Raw genomic sequence first — 15,229 nt, 5'->3', positions numbered from 1 at the left:
GACTGACAGGTTCACTTCACATCATGTGTGTTGACAGGCGGAAGACTCACCAGCGGCCCTTGTTGTCTTCACACTGCAGTTGAATCACGTCTCCACATTTGATGGTGATGCTGTCTGGTCCATTTTGAAGACAGTCAGCCAAAGCCCTGTATCTGCCTGGAGACTAACACAAAAGGAAAACTGTCAGGAACAAAGTAAGTAAAGATTTATTTATATACTGAAGACTCGATACAGAACTTTTCAAAGCTAAAGTTATGAAGTTCCTCAAAATAAAGGTAATAAAGCACAAAATATCAAAGAGGAATTATAATAGAATTAAAACAGACAAATAATAGAAAAACATGAGGGGCAAAACATCAGCTCAGAAAAGTGTCAAAATCAAGTATTCAAATTGAATTGGATAGCCTGGTGGTAAGAGATAACGTATTCCAAGGTTTAGACAAAATTAAAAAACAGCAAATGCATGCTTTCTTCATTTGAAGCCAGGAACATCCTGTAGATGTTAGTTTGCAGACCTGAGAGACTTTAAAGAAGTATATGGACACAACATCTCAGAAATATACAGTAGATAGACAATGAGGAAAGACCAACACGGAAGGAAAGACATAATTTCAGGCAGGAACCTGAAAGAACTACAGTAATCTAGGTGTGAAAACACAAAAGTAGGAGTGGGCGATATATCAATTATTGACTATTATAAGCACTAATGTGACTTTGAAAATTATCAATACATTAGTTTCTATATACAGACTCTACATTCAGTGAATGTAGAGTCTGTAGGCAAACCCCGGAGATCTTGCCTCTGGGAGAAGAGCGGAAGAGCCCTGGTTTCCAGTTGTAGCCTGTTTGTAGTCCGCGTTAAACAGCCAGGTTAAATGGTCCATGCAGTGAACTAACGAGGCGGAACATAATTGGCGTCGCTGCAAACTCTGAATCCATCGCAATGGTTCAGCATATTTACTTATATATAAATGGAAGTCGGAAACGGAAATTCGCCTCCTCTGCCCAAATCAAACCGGAATGCCAAAAAATCGGGCGTCTGCCCCCCGAGGCTGTATCACAGTCTGCCGGAAGTCAGACGCTGAATACAGCCGATGGGTTCCGAGAATGTTAATACATAATCTGGATAGCTGTTTGTTTGTTTTCTGTTCACAGCGAATAAATCCTTAAGTTTATTTATTCAATGTTTATTTGTATAGGGACAAGTATATAGCATCACTGTAACGGTTTAACCATCTGATAACTGCTAACATCTAACTGTTGATCAAACGAAAACACCAGTGGTTCTGCTTTGATTCAATTTATTATAATATTACTTTATTCAGATTTATTATAACAGTACTTTTATTTAACTTTATCACAGCAGTGCTTTATGTTACATTGCAATAATATGTATTGGTCATATCGCCCAGCCCTACACATGAGCATTATCTAATTCTTCAGGACTGTCAAATGAAAGAAGACGTCTGATGTCTTTGCCTGTTTATCATTGACTATTGCCCCTGTAACAAAAAATAAATCCAAAGTTAGGAATATGAAATCGTCGAAGAGAAAGATTGCAAAGAGAAGAAGGATGTCTGATGCCTTCTTATATACTGTCGGGTCAGTCTGCACGTATTCAGGTAGGCACGTCCTGATTGGCTGACTATGTTTATGCATTTGATTAGAGGAGTATTACCCAAAGAGTCCAGTAGAGGGCAGAGCCTGTGTGAGACAGAACTCTGGATAAGTGTATAGTTAAATATTACAAGTCAGCACGGCCCCCTGTTTATGTTCTGTTAAAGAGGCTCTATGCAAAATTCAGAGTGTATTATTTGTCTGGACATGGAGGGGGCTGAGCTGTACTCCATAAACAGTGCTAAACAACGACAACAGTGCTGACAGAGCTAACGGTGTTAATCAGAGAGGAACTGGACGGTTGGAGCTACACCTCTGCATTGATGCTATTCCAATGTAAGCGTTAACTGCTGTATGAGCATAGTGCAAAGCAGCAGCAATGAGCTACCCAGTGAGATCCACACATGCACTAACACAGTGGTTCCCAACTGGTCCAGCCCCAGGGTCCAGATTTCTCCTTAGTCATTAATTCAAGGTCCACACAGTTTAAAATATTCTGTGTCATACTTTTGTTAGTGTTTTATTGCAGTGTATCTTATGTGGCTGCATTTGCTCTCACCAGTTGCACCAAAACCTCCTCCTCCTCCGTGTCAGATGGGTGGAAAGCGTCCCGACCTCCAGACCACTCCTCCAGACCCTCGCAGATGTCTACCGAGTGATGAGCTCCGGGCCAACCTGTGACAATCACACATCACTCAGGCTGTTGCAGGTAACAATGAATGCATTTATCCAAACGCTACAACTAAAAGGCACCATGTAGATACTTAGTAACTGTATCGACATTATAAAGACCTCTTTGTCACTTACTGGGAAATTAACAAGAACGTAGAATCAAAAGTTAATCTCAGTAGTTGGACCTTTTTCCCCAAAATTCCTCGATGTACCTGGTTCTTCAGGTCAAAGTACACCTGAACTGCTGAGGGGGGGAAAAGTCAAATATCTACATCAGTTAGAGATTATGAAGAAAATCAGCAACAGCAGTGCAAAACTGTGTAAAGCAAGAATGATTTGCATCAACTCCCAAAGCATTTTTTGTGATTTAGTTACTAAGTATCTACTTGATTGCGGCATAAATGTGTGTAGACAAGATTTACTCACTCCTGCGGTTGTGCTGGTGTTTAGGGGAGTGAGGCTGGGGGTCTGGACTGCTCCTCCCCGACTCATTGTCCTCTGAGCTCACCGACGCCCTCTGCTGCTTGCTGGGGGGAACAAAACAAAACACCAAATGTCAGTAAATGTTTAACACAGTCAGCAGACACACTCAGGATAGACGTTATCCACAGTCACGCAATCTCGGGTCTGCTGTCGCTTCCTGAATCCAATCCATATACCTCCAAGAGTATAGCTGACCCCAGATGAGTGTCAAGGAACAACTCTGTCCTGTTGTTTCTCATACAGCCATGACCATTCAGGTGACAGCCACACAGCAGCACACAACACAGATCAGCCATGTGCAAGCTTCTCTGTAAGAGTTGGAAGTAGGACTCACAGACCACCAACGCAGTGTTCACATAGGGTGTCAACATAAGGGAAGATCTGGTCTCGGTTTATCAAGATCCAAATTTTGAGATTTGGTCATTCTATGTTTAGATGATGAGGAAGGTTTCTGGATTTCAAATTCTACAGTATTCTGATTAGATCTCAAAAAACGAGCCCCATCTTAAAAACACAGCTGTCATGAGTAAATTAGAAAAATTCATGGAATGAAAACCAAAACTCTTCTTTTTGTTTGCTCTTTTCATTACATGCAAAACAGCTGAGATGCAGAAATGAGAACAATATTTGTATACAATGTTAGAGATGCCATGGAGAAGCTGCTGAGACACAGGCCTTTCAACACGGCAGGGGAGTGTGACGGTCAGTTATGAACCAGAATGGAGGTTATAAAAAGGGGAAGCAGGTGACGATCAGTATGCAAACACAGCAGCCCTGGGTTTTTAGTCCCCAAGCCGGGCCAGGTGGATCATGCCAGGCGAGGTGAGCCAGGCTGAGTTTACCACTGAGCGTTAGGGCAGGTCAGTGGCGCTGGGGGCGGTGGCGGGGGCGCGGCCGGGGCCGTTGCCGGGGGCTTCTGGGACGGGGGCTCCGGGAACGCAGGCACAGAAACACGTCAGCCGACAGCGAGACAAAGTCCAGCCCCGGCAGACAGCCCCTGGGTACCCCTCTGGACGGCCGCATGCCCCTGCAGGTGGGGGATGGGAGGAGTGGGGATAGGCAACCAGACAGCAGTGGACAGAGTGGGGCCTGCGCCCGTTCTCACACACCACTAACACACAAAGCTTCAACGTGGGCAACGTGAAATGATATCGACTCATTCACTCAAGCTGTGATCAGATGTGAAAACTCAGCAAATGCAGATAGTAGTGCTGTGGCTGCATGTGTGTGTTTTGAATTTGCCTGTGTGTGTTTGTGTGTATGTGCAGCTACGGCCTACAGTCATGCACCTACTGTAACACACTGCTGTAAACACTGGATCTGTAAACAACCAGTAAACACTGACCTCTCAGAGAGCGGAGGTGGAGAAAGCTGCATGTGTCCGACCATTTGGCCATGTTGATATGCTTCATCTGGGAGAAGAGAGAGGAGGTCATGAATTTTGTTTTTATTTTGTACCAACACAGAGTGTAATATGTTTTTTTGTATTTTTCACTTTCTTTCTTTCCAACACAGAACATTAATTTCAACTTTAGAATTACAACAATATTTAGCAAGTAGAACGAGATGTGCTTTCTGACCACCAGATGGCGCTATTTTCACCATCTTTAGAAATTGGAATTACTGCTGAGGCTGTCAGACGATAGACTTTTTTATTATTTTTTCCACTTTGCTTTAACCGATCACCACCAAAATTTTATCATCTGTTCCTTGTCCCATTATCCACCTTTCCTGAAAATTTCATCAAAATCCGTTCCTAACTTATTGAGTTATTTTGCAGACAAACAGACCAACGCCGGTGAAAACATAACCTCCTTGGTGGAGGTAACAAATGTCGCTCCTGGGTCAGTAACCATATTTAGCTCTTTTGGAAACAGTAAAACAGCACAAACCTCCACTTACAAGTTTCAGAGCTTCCAACCACATCTCATGCTCTCCTGGGCCATGTGATGCAGTTTAAAGCTCAAAAGCTAAGAAGTGGAGCCTGCATTTAGAGATTATCTGTCCAACATTAACTTGAGATGTCCACAGACCTCTGAGCAGCTTCTGCTGGTTGGTCAGGATCCTGCGAAGCTCATTGAGCCAGGCCATCTTCACCTCCACTGTAGGAGCCTGAGAGACAAAAGAAATATTACAACAGACGGTCAGTGGATTACAACAGTTAAACATTTCTTTTGTTTAACCTCTGTTTATAGTTGCACAATTAATCATTCATCTGTAGTTAAAAAAAAAAAAATCAGAATTTCCCAGAGTCCAAAAAACCAACAGCCACAAACCAAAAGATTTTATTGTAAAAGAGGACTAAGGAAACAGCTTATTCACAATTGAGAACAGGAAACGAGTATTAAAGCAATACTTTCTCCCCCAAATGACCATTTGTATATCAATCACTCACCTGTCTTATGTTAAATTTGTGAAGAAAACGTATTTCTTGCATGCCTCAGGTGAACAAACGATCCAAAAATGGAGAAAATTCTTGATAAAACAGAGGAAACAACAGCAAAACTGTATGAAAACAGCTGTTTACAATCTCTCATACAGTTCTTGCAGTGTAGTCCAAGTCTCATTTATCCAGACTTTGGTCAGTTCTTCCCCAACAGACAGCTCTTTCCAATGGGAAACTAAACTAAAAGTGAAACTTATCTATACTCTCTTCAAAGCCAGACTCCATTGACAAAAACAGTAATTTTACCTCACTAAACACAGGAGCTGCTGGTCTACCACTGCCTCGATCAGTTAATCTGTTTGTGTTACTGTGTGATTTGGTGAATCCAAACTAACCCTTTAAAAACACAGAGGTCACACAGTAACACAAATTACTGATCAAGGCAGCAGTAGACCAGCAGCTCCTGTGTTCAGTGAGGTAAAATTACTGTTTTTGTCAATGGAATCTGGTAGTAAAGAGGGAGCAATGATTAGTTTCACTTTTAGTTCAGTTTCCTGTTGAAAAGGGCTGTAAGTTTGGAAAATACTGAGTATATATAAGACTTGGAATATTTTGCACAAGTTATGTGAGAGTTTGTTAACAGCTTTGCTAAATGTGGTAATGTATGACTTGTATTTATCAAGAATTCTCTCTGATTTTTGATTCTTTGTTGTCCAAATTTTGTTCATGAATTCAGCGTAACATGGTGTGATTTACTGACATACAAATGGTTATTTGGGAGATGAATTAGTCTTTTAATTATCAGAATTTATGCCAATTATTTTTTGCTGATTGACTAATAATTGCAGCTCTAGTTGAAAAAGTTTAAAACTACACTTCAACAAGAAATTATAGCAATGTACTGTATTTATCCAGCTTTAAACTTTTTACGACTCCTTACCTGAACCACATACACTTCCTCCCTGCCACTGTACCAGATCTCAAACTTTTTCACATCTCCCTTGACGTTCTCTGTGATCCCCACAGCAGTCATCTGCCAAGAGACATATACTGTTTACACCAACACACACACACACACACACACACACACACACACACACACACAGCAGCATCACACGTCAGACTTACATCATGTAACACATCTGTCCTGTCAGAACACAAACACTCACACACACCTCCGCTGTGTGACTGCTTCCTCCCCACATCCTCAATAATAAATCAAGAGCAGCAGCAGCAGCAGCAGCTGTTGGTGTGACACCTGCTGCGACACCCTCCGCACATCAACACATACAACAAAAGAAGTCTTACAGGAATACAGCAGGTTCTGTGGCCAGCTGGGCAACTTACATGTGTTAAAAGATAACAACACAGACAGTGACATCAACAAGGTGTCTCCTGCAGATCAGTCACTCCATTACTTAGTGCTGAGACCTCAGTATGGATCATATCAGGGGTAATGTCAGGAGTAATGAGTGTTTATATGATGACCGTTACCCATTTGTTGTATTAAGTTATTAGTGTTACTGTAACAGTTTTTTTTTTTGGATGTGTCAAATAGGAAACCACCATCAGCTTTTATTCATAGTATTTTGTTTTAATGCTCAAAAGCACTTTCTTGTGTACTCGTGTGTGTTGTCTACACAATAAGTACCCCAAGTGAGCAGTAAATGGAGTTTTTTTTACTCTTAAATCAACATTGTGACAGGTGTAATGTTATATGACAAACATCAAATTCAGAAAAGTGCAATTCAGGACATGATGCCGATGTATTGAGTCCTGTATCGGCAATTCTACAGATCTACAGAGAAGAGGCATTAAATTTATTAATCTAAAAATAAGGCTGCAATTGCTAGTAAAATGTCTTAAATCCATTTTTCAAAAGTCTTAAAATTGCTAAGACATGGGAAGAAGGATTTTATAAATTGTTTCATTCTGAGGTTGCAATGTAAATTCTTAAAATAGTTGGTAACATCTACTTTATAAAGATGATTTATCTGCCCCTCACATTAATGTAACTCAGATTAGGAGAGCAGGAACCAACGTCACTCAGATTTTGTTTTCAGCTGGGTGCTCCGAGCAGATGATCCACTGTTTGCTAGCTAGCTGTCTCTGCACCCTGGACAACATGGGGGAAGTACTAATTCATGAAAATGCTATTTTAGATTTTGGGGCATGGCTTAAACCAGTACAAGGCAATGCATACGAGGCTCGGTGTTCATGCAAAACAACAAAACAAAACAAAAAAAAAACTCACACTGGAAATCAAGGCAGTACAATCCCACAGGCAGAGGGAGAGACACAGAATGACCAAGAGAACTTGTCAACAATTGCCAGACATTTCTCCCAAAAGTCTGTTTTGTGTTGCAGTAAATATCTGAGCAAAAGTGTCCCTGTCCATAAGTAAGTGATGTCAATATATGTTTTTTTTTTCCCCCTTAAATTTTGTTTTTTTGTAAAATTGTTCTCAAGTTTCATATCAAGTTGCAGCAGTGGAGTTTTAAAAAGTCTTAAATCTAACTGCACTCATTTAACACTCAGACACTCCAACATCATCGCAAGATGTAAACGTACTTTGATGAATAGCAAATAAAGACTGATTTCATTCACAGCAAGAAACTTTTACCCATGAAAGTGGCCTGTCATTAATAATCCTCATAATATTTTTATGAATTGTACCAACCTCCTACATAATATGACAATCTGCATTTAAAATAAAGACTTTGCTTTGCAGCTGCCACAAGGTGTCATTTTCTCACGCTTTAGACACCACAGGTCACTCTGTGTCGCTCAGTAAACATCTGTCAAAACACAACCTGCAACTGTCAAAATATGTTAGTTATGTATTTTAACCAGTGGTGGAAGAAGCAATTAGATCCTTTACTTAAGTAAAGTAGCAGCACCACAGTGTAAAAATACTCTGGTACAAGAGAAAGTCATGCATTCAAAATCTTACTGAAGTAGAAGAACATGGATTAGTGTCAAATATACTTAAAGTACCAACAATAAAAGTACTCATTCAGACTTGTATACATTATGTTACTGGGTGATGCATTAATGTGTTCATCACTTTAAAGTTGCAGCTGGTAAGGGTGGGGCTAATTGTAATTACTTTATATACTTCTTGCCTTTTTGGGGTGGAGAGTTTTTCCTTAACCGCTGTGAGGGTCCAGAGGGATGTTGTATGCTGTAAAACCCTCTGAGGCAAATTGTGATTTGTGATATTGGGCTTTATGAATAAAATTAAATTGAACTGAACTGAACTTTTGGGTAGCTTAACCTACTGTATTAAATAATACATTATAATTTAGTATTTTATTTCTACTAAATTTGCAAAGTAACTAAACTGTCAAATACAACAATATTTGCCTCCAGAATGTAATGAGTGTAAGTGTAAAGTAGCATACAATGAAAATATTCAAGTTATTCAAAGAATACGATACTTGAGTGATTGTACTTGGTTGTTTCACTACTGTTTTTAACCCACTGGCTGGTGTTTCAAAACGTATTCCTCTCAGACGCACACAAAGAAAGACACACACCAACCTTGAGACAGTGTTTGAAGCTGTATGAGGGGGTCTTGTCACAGCCGTCTCCGTGCTCCTCCCTCCTTTTACAGAAGAGCAGAGCTCTCTCATACAAGAAGAGGTGTCTCTGCATGGGCTTGAAGCGAGCCATCTCCTTCATGCGCGTGGGGCCTTTCTTATGGCTGATCCACACACTGAAAGAACCCTGCATCAACACGCGGCCCAGCTCGCAAATGTCACCCTGCGTAAAATGGGAAGAGGTTTTTATGTGTGTGAGATTTTGTTGTTAATATATTTCCTGCGCAAATCTAAGTTAGAGGACATTAATTTGAGTTCAGGAAATGAGAATGTTCACCTCATATCCTGTGATAGCTATCTGATGCATGGAGTCATTGACTGATTTAAGCAGGTCCAGCATGGCTGTCAGTGCCCCCTGAAGCTCTGACGTCCCCTCACAATCTGTGCTGTATTTCAGCAGCTCCTGAACACACAAACAGAACAACAGACATGTTTGCAAAGACATGCACACACAAATTAATGTAAAACCACATGTAAATACAGCAGCTGAAACAGCACACTCTAGTGGTAAAGACTTATGTTAAATATCAGAGGTTAAAAATCTGAATCAATGGCTTCGGCATCCAATCTAACACATGTAGTGTTTGCAATTTCTGGTTTCCATTTGTAGTCTGAATAGTATTGATGAATCATGTCTGAGCAGCAGGTAAACAGTGGAGAGGTGGGACACATTGGCCGAGAACAAACTCGAAACCCATCGGCTGTCATCTGATCATATTAACTTAAAATTAGCTATTATAACATTTATCTGCATTCATATGTAGATATCTGTTTATGGAGATAAGCTGAAATGACCGGTCCGGGGGGAGGAAGTCCTGGCCCTGATATCTGTGTTGCCACACCAGATCTTCAGAGATATCGCCTGTTCCCCACAGAGGTTTATCGTCATCAGACTGATAGCCGATGGGTTCTGAGGCTGCCTTCTTTCTAACCTTAAGCAGCAGCTGGTATTTGGTGAGGCGCTGGACTGGTTTCAACAGGTAGGTCTCCAGGCCCAGTTTGTGCTCCAGCTTTTTTTGACACTCCTTCAAAGGGAAGACAAATACAGGCACAATGATGGGATTGTTTGTCACATCATAGCTTTTTAATTTGAACTGTAAAGTTGAAGTCACATTTGTTCCAACCTAGGGGTTTACACAGTTTAAAACAGTAGAAGTAAATACTGATTGAGGGGGGAATCACTGCAAAACTGACCTGAAAGAAGCCACAGTCTGAAAATTGTCTCCACAGCGCCTCAGAGCGTGGCTTATTCTGACAGTAGCATTCATACATTTGGAAACTTTCTTTCTGGGGGAGACAGGAAACAGAAGCCTCTTAGAAAAATATGGAAACAAATTGTATACAAATGATCAAAAATATAAAGAAGCTCCAAAACATGACGACATTTCTCATCTCACCCGCTCCAGGAAACAAGCTCCCACACTTTCAGGAGCCTCCAGGCATCCTTCCAGGTCCTGAAGGAAAACCCTGGATTCCCAGAAAGTTCAAAGTCAAGAATTAGATCTCACTCATTTTAACCCATACACTAACACGCATCAGCCTAATACAATAACTGACTGTTGGGGCCTTGGCCAGCGTCTGTTCTATACAGCTGTTATTTTCCAGTGTTTTGCATGTATGTAAAGTCTTTTTTATTTTATTTATATTATATTTTATTTATATTTATTATTATTTTTTGGCATTTGTAAAGTTAAGCCACACAACCAGTCCATGCAATAAATGATAAAGCTGGTTTATGTTTCTTCCCTTTCCCAAGAGAGCTGGTTGGTAACTGGCATGTACACAAAATCATGCTACAAAAAACACTGTAGCTATCAATGAATCTCTCTCAGTACTACACACTAATGTATTTTGCTCTAAAAATGATCCATGGACCTCAGCGGAAGGCACACTCTGTAGTTCAGAGTAGCAACTCCACTGTGTACTGTATATTTGGTATGTTAAAGGTGTTCTGTGGAGTTTTCTTACAGACAAATAAAAGTTATGTTGACATTCAGTGTCACTCACCAAAAACGTGTGTAATCTTAAGGTCTAACAAATGTGTTGAGTGCATTTCCTGCCTCGTAAAACGCTTGCAAAGCAGAGTTTTTATGGATGGTTGTTGTTTACAACCATTTTTACTATCTTAACATCATCTTTTCCAGGCCTCTACTGGGCACGCTGCATGTCTTAGTGTTTAACCGTCACCTGTAAATAGTGTGACAGCATTGTAGGACTAAGTAGTGAAAAGTGCAGTTCCTCAAAGCTAACACTTCCAAGTAAAAGCAAAAAATAATCCTAATTTAAAGCTCTAAATACTACTAAATCTGTCAGGCTGTGCACAGATTGACCACCCAATCGATATATTACTAACAGTAAAATAGCTGTATGCAACACTGCAGCAAATTTATTATTCAGAGTCGGGGGGGTTGGGGTGTCTGCACGCAGTTCTCAACATGGAAGTGGCAGCTGGCAGCTAACGGTGCTAACTCCATAAACAGTGCTAACAACAGCAACAGTGCTTACAGAGCTAATGAGGATTGGTAAGTTCAATCAGGAAGACTGTCTTTGTGCTATATCCATTCACAATTCTCTCTCTATCCCACTCCCACCACTTCCACCAGTCAGCTGACTATGGGTGTTCCCTCTCCTGGTTAGCCAATCACACTTTGCCATAATCCCCTTCAGCCATTCATGTTGCTGCTGCCGAACCTTAAATCTGTTCTCCTCTCTGCTCCTGTCAGCTGTCATTTTAGACATTTTTGACATGAGAAATGTCAAAAGTCATCGATTCCAGTCACCTTATCCAGAACCCAGGACCAGCTCATCAAACGCCCACTCCTCTTCACATCCAGCTCCCTCTTCATCTCCTCTCAACACCACCAGCTTCTAGACTCCATGACTTTTGACATTTCTCATACTTATGTGCACATGTGAATAAATATTCTCTCAGAACAAGTCTCTCATGATTTAAATGTTGTTAACTAGAGGAGCAACAGGAGGGTGGGCGCTATGCCTCTCCAATGATGCCTTCAGATCGTTGCAGAGCAGCAGGAATTAGCTAGCCAGTGGGACACACTCACAGGGACTCACATGTTCATCCAGCTGGACCATCTACCACATTTACGAACAAAAAAGTTTGGAGTACAACACACAGAGAGGAAGCGTGACTTCGTTCTCTGCTCAGGACATCATTACTCCTTTATATTTTTCACACAGCTGCTGCTTTATTAATGTTCTGAATGTCAGAAACTGAACCTTTAACATTCATGCTTAACTTTATATTTCAACTAGGTCTATGTGTGATGTGAGACACTGTTCACTTACCTGCTATGAAAGTTGTAGATCTCGGGCATGTTTCCAAAGAGGATGTCCCTCTTGCTGCGCAGGATCGGGGGCAGGAGCCCTGACAGAGCTGGATTGTCCATCTCAGCCCTGTAACCCTGCAATATCAAATCACAGCAACACAATTAGGGAAATATATGGTTTGTGGATATGCAGCCTTACCAGAGTAACTTCACCAACAACAAACATATAGTTTTCTATTTTTGTGTGACATAAAAGTGTGTTTTCTCACCAGCAGCACTGACAGCAGCTCCTCCACATAGATCCTCTCTGTCTCTATGAGTTCCCTCATCACATGACTGTGACGCAAACATGCACACACACGCACATGGAGAAGAAGACATAGAGAGAGCCAGAGGGCATCATTAGCACTGAACAAAGAGAATCACAAAGTAAACAGCATCAAGAGCCATACAGAGGACAATCAGATGGGTGGACAGATGCCTCCTCCTCCTCACCGCTTCAAGAGATCTGGGCTGTCCTCTCCATCCAGGCTGTACAACACGCAGCTCCGGCTCTCCTGGTAGTCGTGGATCACCTCTATCTGAACACAGTTAGACAACAATGACTCCTTTAAGTGGATGTAGAGAAATTGTTCTTATACGGAACAAGTTATTGGACCAAACGGAAAAAGGTTGATAAATGAAAGGTTTTTATTTCGCCTTACCTTTCTGGGGTTGGGGCTCTTTCGGGATGCTCTCTTCCCAGGCAGAGAGAGGTCAAATGTGAACTTCAGACCGTCACCTGTAAGAGCCAGATCATCATTACACGCAGCAGCTAATCAAAGTGCTAGAGTATAATTCACACAGTATATTTCCATTTGCTCTGATGAAGCATACTGAAGAGAATTAATTAAAGCACCAACAATCAAAAAACATTATCATTTATGACTCTGTGGGATTTGCTTGCCCTTTCTATGACCTTCTATTATTCCTCAGTAACTTTAAAGAATCAATCAGTCATAATTGACATCTGAGGTAATCAATGCTAAGAGGGCTGATTCCTCTAAAGGTGCAGCCTGGAACCAGCATGTGAAGATCTAAAGCTGCGTTTGGCACGACTCTCAGTGTCTGTATGATCCTGGCAGCTGAATCCTTACATGGCAGTCCAAGCTCAGCTGACTGTTGTGCCCTTGCATGTGCCATGTTTCATTCATCAGTGGTACATATGCATGTAGGTGCATGCATGTGCATGCATATACATACTGTACATGTATGCATGTACCGGATCCAATCGTTCAAAGCTAACCACTTTCCCCTTCATCTCCTTTTTTAAATGGCTGCTGTCTCTACAGTATCACAGGGGGGTTCGTGATCACTTTCATTCTCTTTGTTGTTATCACTCTCATTAGTATGGCTGTATTTCATGGCAAACCTTAAAGACATGAATGGACATAAAGAAAAACCTGTTTTTTAGACTCAATGGAGACACATTCAGTAGCATGATAGACACATCAAATCAAAAGAAAAACACACCAGATAACACATACAGTATTAATTAGGCAGCACTGTACTGTATACGGTGAGCTTTGTGCAAACTCCCACGAGACACAAAGGGAGATGAAAGCTTCTTTAATGTATATGAACCACATATGGCTCCATAGCTGCTATCCTGACTAATAGAGCAGTCAGGTATTTCCCAGCAGACTGATTATACCTTCTACCCTCGCTCAGGCTTGTGAGTAAAGGTGGCCTGCTAACACCCTCAGTCCATTCAGGAACATCTTAGGCCTACTCAGTGGGACCCTGTGATGTGTTAATTTAGCTATGGTGCCTAAAGGAAAGATGCAAGGGAGTAGGGGTTGGTGCCAGGCCATAAGGGCTAGGACAAGACCCCATACTGGGCCTGGGAAACACAGGAGGGAGGGTAGGGAGTTAGTTGAAGACTACTGTGTGTGCTAAAAAACTGGGGCAGCAAACCAAAGACAAATTCTGTTTGATCAACTGCAACAAAGCCTCTTTCTACATGTGTGTATGCATGAGATGACACAATATCTATATCAGCTTTTCTTTTGAGATATGGTTATTGGTGTGTAGGCCCTATGTGTGCGTGTGTGTGTGTGTGTGTACTTGCTACGTAGTGAGGACCAAAACATGTTTTTAACCAACAGAGTGAGGACATTTTTGGAAAGTGAGGACATTTTGACTGGGCTTCACTTCTCCATAACTCTGTTTGAAGGTTAAGACTTGGTTTTAACATTAAGGTTAGAATTAGGGTTCGGGTTAGGAATTCAGTTGCATTGTTGGGGGTAATGCATTACAAAAGTTACACATTACAGTAATATATTAGGTATTAGCAGTAATAAAGTAATATAAAGTGTTACCAAGAGGATTTCAATACATAGAAGAAGATGGGATATTCAACTGTCCAGTAGCTCATACAGAACAACAACCACACTTCATTGTTAATGGTTTTCATTTTTCATTCATCCACAATGATCCATACTGCTCCAATTCCGCCAACAGAGAAAAACATCCCCAAATATTGTTGTGTGTTGCCACTTCATCGATTATAAGCTACCTTATAGAAGGATGCTGGTGATCATGTGCGTTTTCATGTCCAGGTTATTTCCATTCATATACATACACTGCATCCCATCTGCATTTGCGTCCTAAGGCTGCTAGAAAGCAGTGTAGATAAGGAGCTGGCCTCTGGTTTGTTTTTTCCTTGTCCCAGTCATGGACAAATATAGTACATGTTGGATGTGTTTCCATTTAAATCCCCTACAACTGCAGAGCAACGCCAGCACACAGTCCCGTTTTTATGCATAACTCTCTCCGGTGTATTAATTTGTGCTCGTCATAGTGACTTGAATATTATAAATATTTATCTATATCTCCTAATTATCAAACTTTGATTCTCTGTCTGCCCGTCTCTGTGTCCAAGGCTATTCATTTATTTTAAATGGTCTAGGCTATTTAATTGTTCTATATAATCACGCTATTATTAATGTAAGCAGGGGATTTTAATACAATGAATGCATGAATTGGTCAGACCTGCAGCACTGGATTTGAAATGAACTGTGATAAACTGGAGCTTCTGCACTTTGATTAGCTGCTGTGAAACAACATTTTCTAAGGTTATTTTGGTGAAAGTAATGCAAAAGTAAGTAAGTAACTTATTACTTAGAGAGTAATATTGTTAA

General features: G+C 41.0%; 1 protein-coding gene and 1 long non-coding RNA gene across 7 annotated transcripts in view; one reads left to right on the top strand and one right to left on the bottom strand.

The window, feature by feature from the left end:
- The window catches only part of mcf2a (MCF.2 cell line derived transforming sequence a), a 38,084-nt gene that overhangs the window by 2,469 nt on the left and 20,386 nt on the right, over positions 1-15,229 (bottom strand). For 2 of the 6 annotated variants that reach the window (XM_033633724.2, XM_078169414.1), the window contains 15 exons: positions 12,752-12,828; positions 12,543-12,628; positions 12,317-12,383; positions 12,067-12,182; positions 10,158-10,227; positions 9,955-10,047; positions 9,693-9,785; positions 9,038-9,163; positions 8,702-8,923; positions 6,099-6,191; positions 4,806-4,884; positions 4,118-4,184; positions 2,716-2,816; positions 2,177-2,292; positions 51-163 (listed from right to left, as the gene is read on the bottom strand). In XM_033633724.2, the coding sequence (XP_033489615.2) occupies positions 51-163; positions 2,177-2,292; positions 2,716-2,816; positions 4,118-4,184; positions 4,806-4,884; positions 6,099-6,191; positions 8,702-8,923; positions 9,038-9,163; positions 9,693-9,785; positions 9,955-10,047; positions 10,158-10,227; positions 12,067-12,182; positions 12,317-12,383; positions 12,543-12,628; positions 12,752-12,828 (1,519 nt within the window). Of the gene's footprint in view, positions 1-50; positions 164-2,176; positions 2,293-2,424; positions 2,534-2,715; positions 2,817-3,614; positions 3,800-4,117; positions 4,185-4,805; positions 4,885-6,098; positions 6,192-8,701; positions 8,924-9,037; positions 9,164-9,692; positions 9,786-9,954; positions 10,048-10,157; positions 10,228-12,066; positions 12,183-12,316; positions 12,384-12,542; positions 12,629-12,751; positions 12,829-15,229 lie in introns of those variants that run through there. The other 4 variants (XR_013491825.1, XR_013491823.1, XR_013491824.1 and 1 more) reach the window with 4 other exon arrangements.
- Positions 55-10,842, top strand: LOC117261343 (uncharacterized). The gene is made up of 3 exons (XR_004502027.2): positions 55-194; positions 2,180-2,326; positions 10,167-10,842. It is a non-coding gene; the product is annotated as an uncharacterized LOC117261343 (long non-coding RNA).

Source organism: Epinephelus lanceolatus, chromosome 7 (genome assembly GCF_041903045.1).
Source record: "Epinephelus lanceolatus isolate andai-2023 chromosome 7, ASM4190304v1, whole genome shotgun sequence".
In the NCBI taxonomy this organism is placed as follows: domain Eukaryota; kingdom Metazoa; phylum Chordata; class Actinopteri; order Perciformes; family Serranidae; genus Epinephelus; species Epinephelus lanceolatus.
The sequence above is the reverse complement of the archived record's forward strand: the minus strand, read 5'-3'. Positions and strand labels throughout refer to the sequence as shown.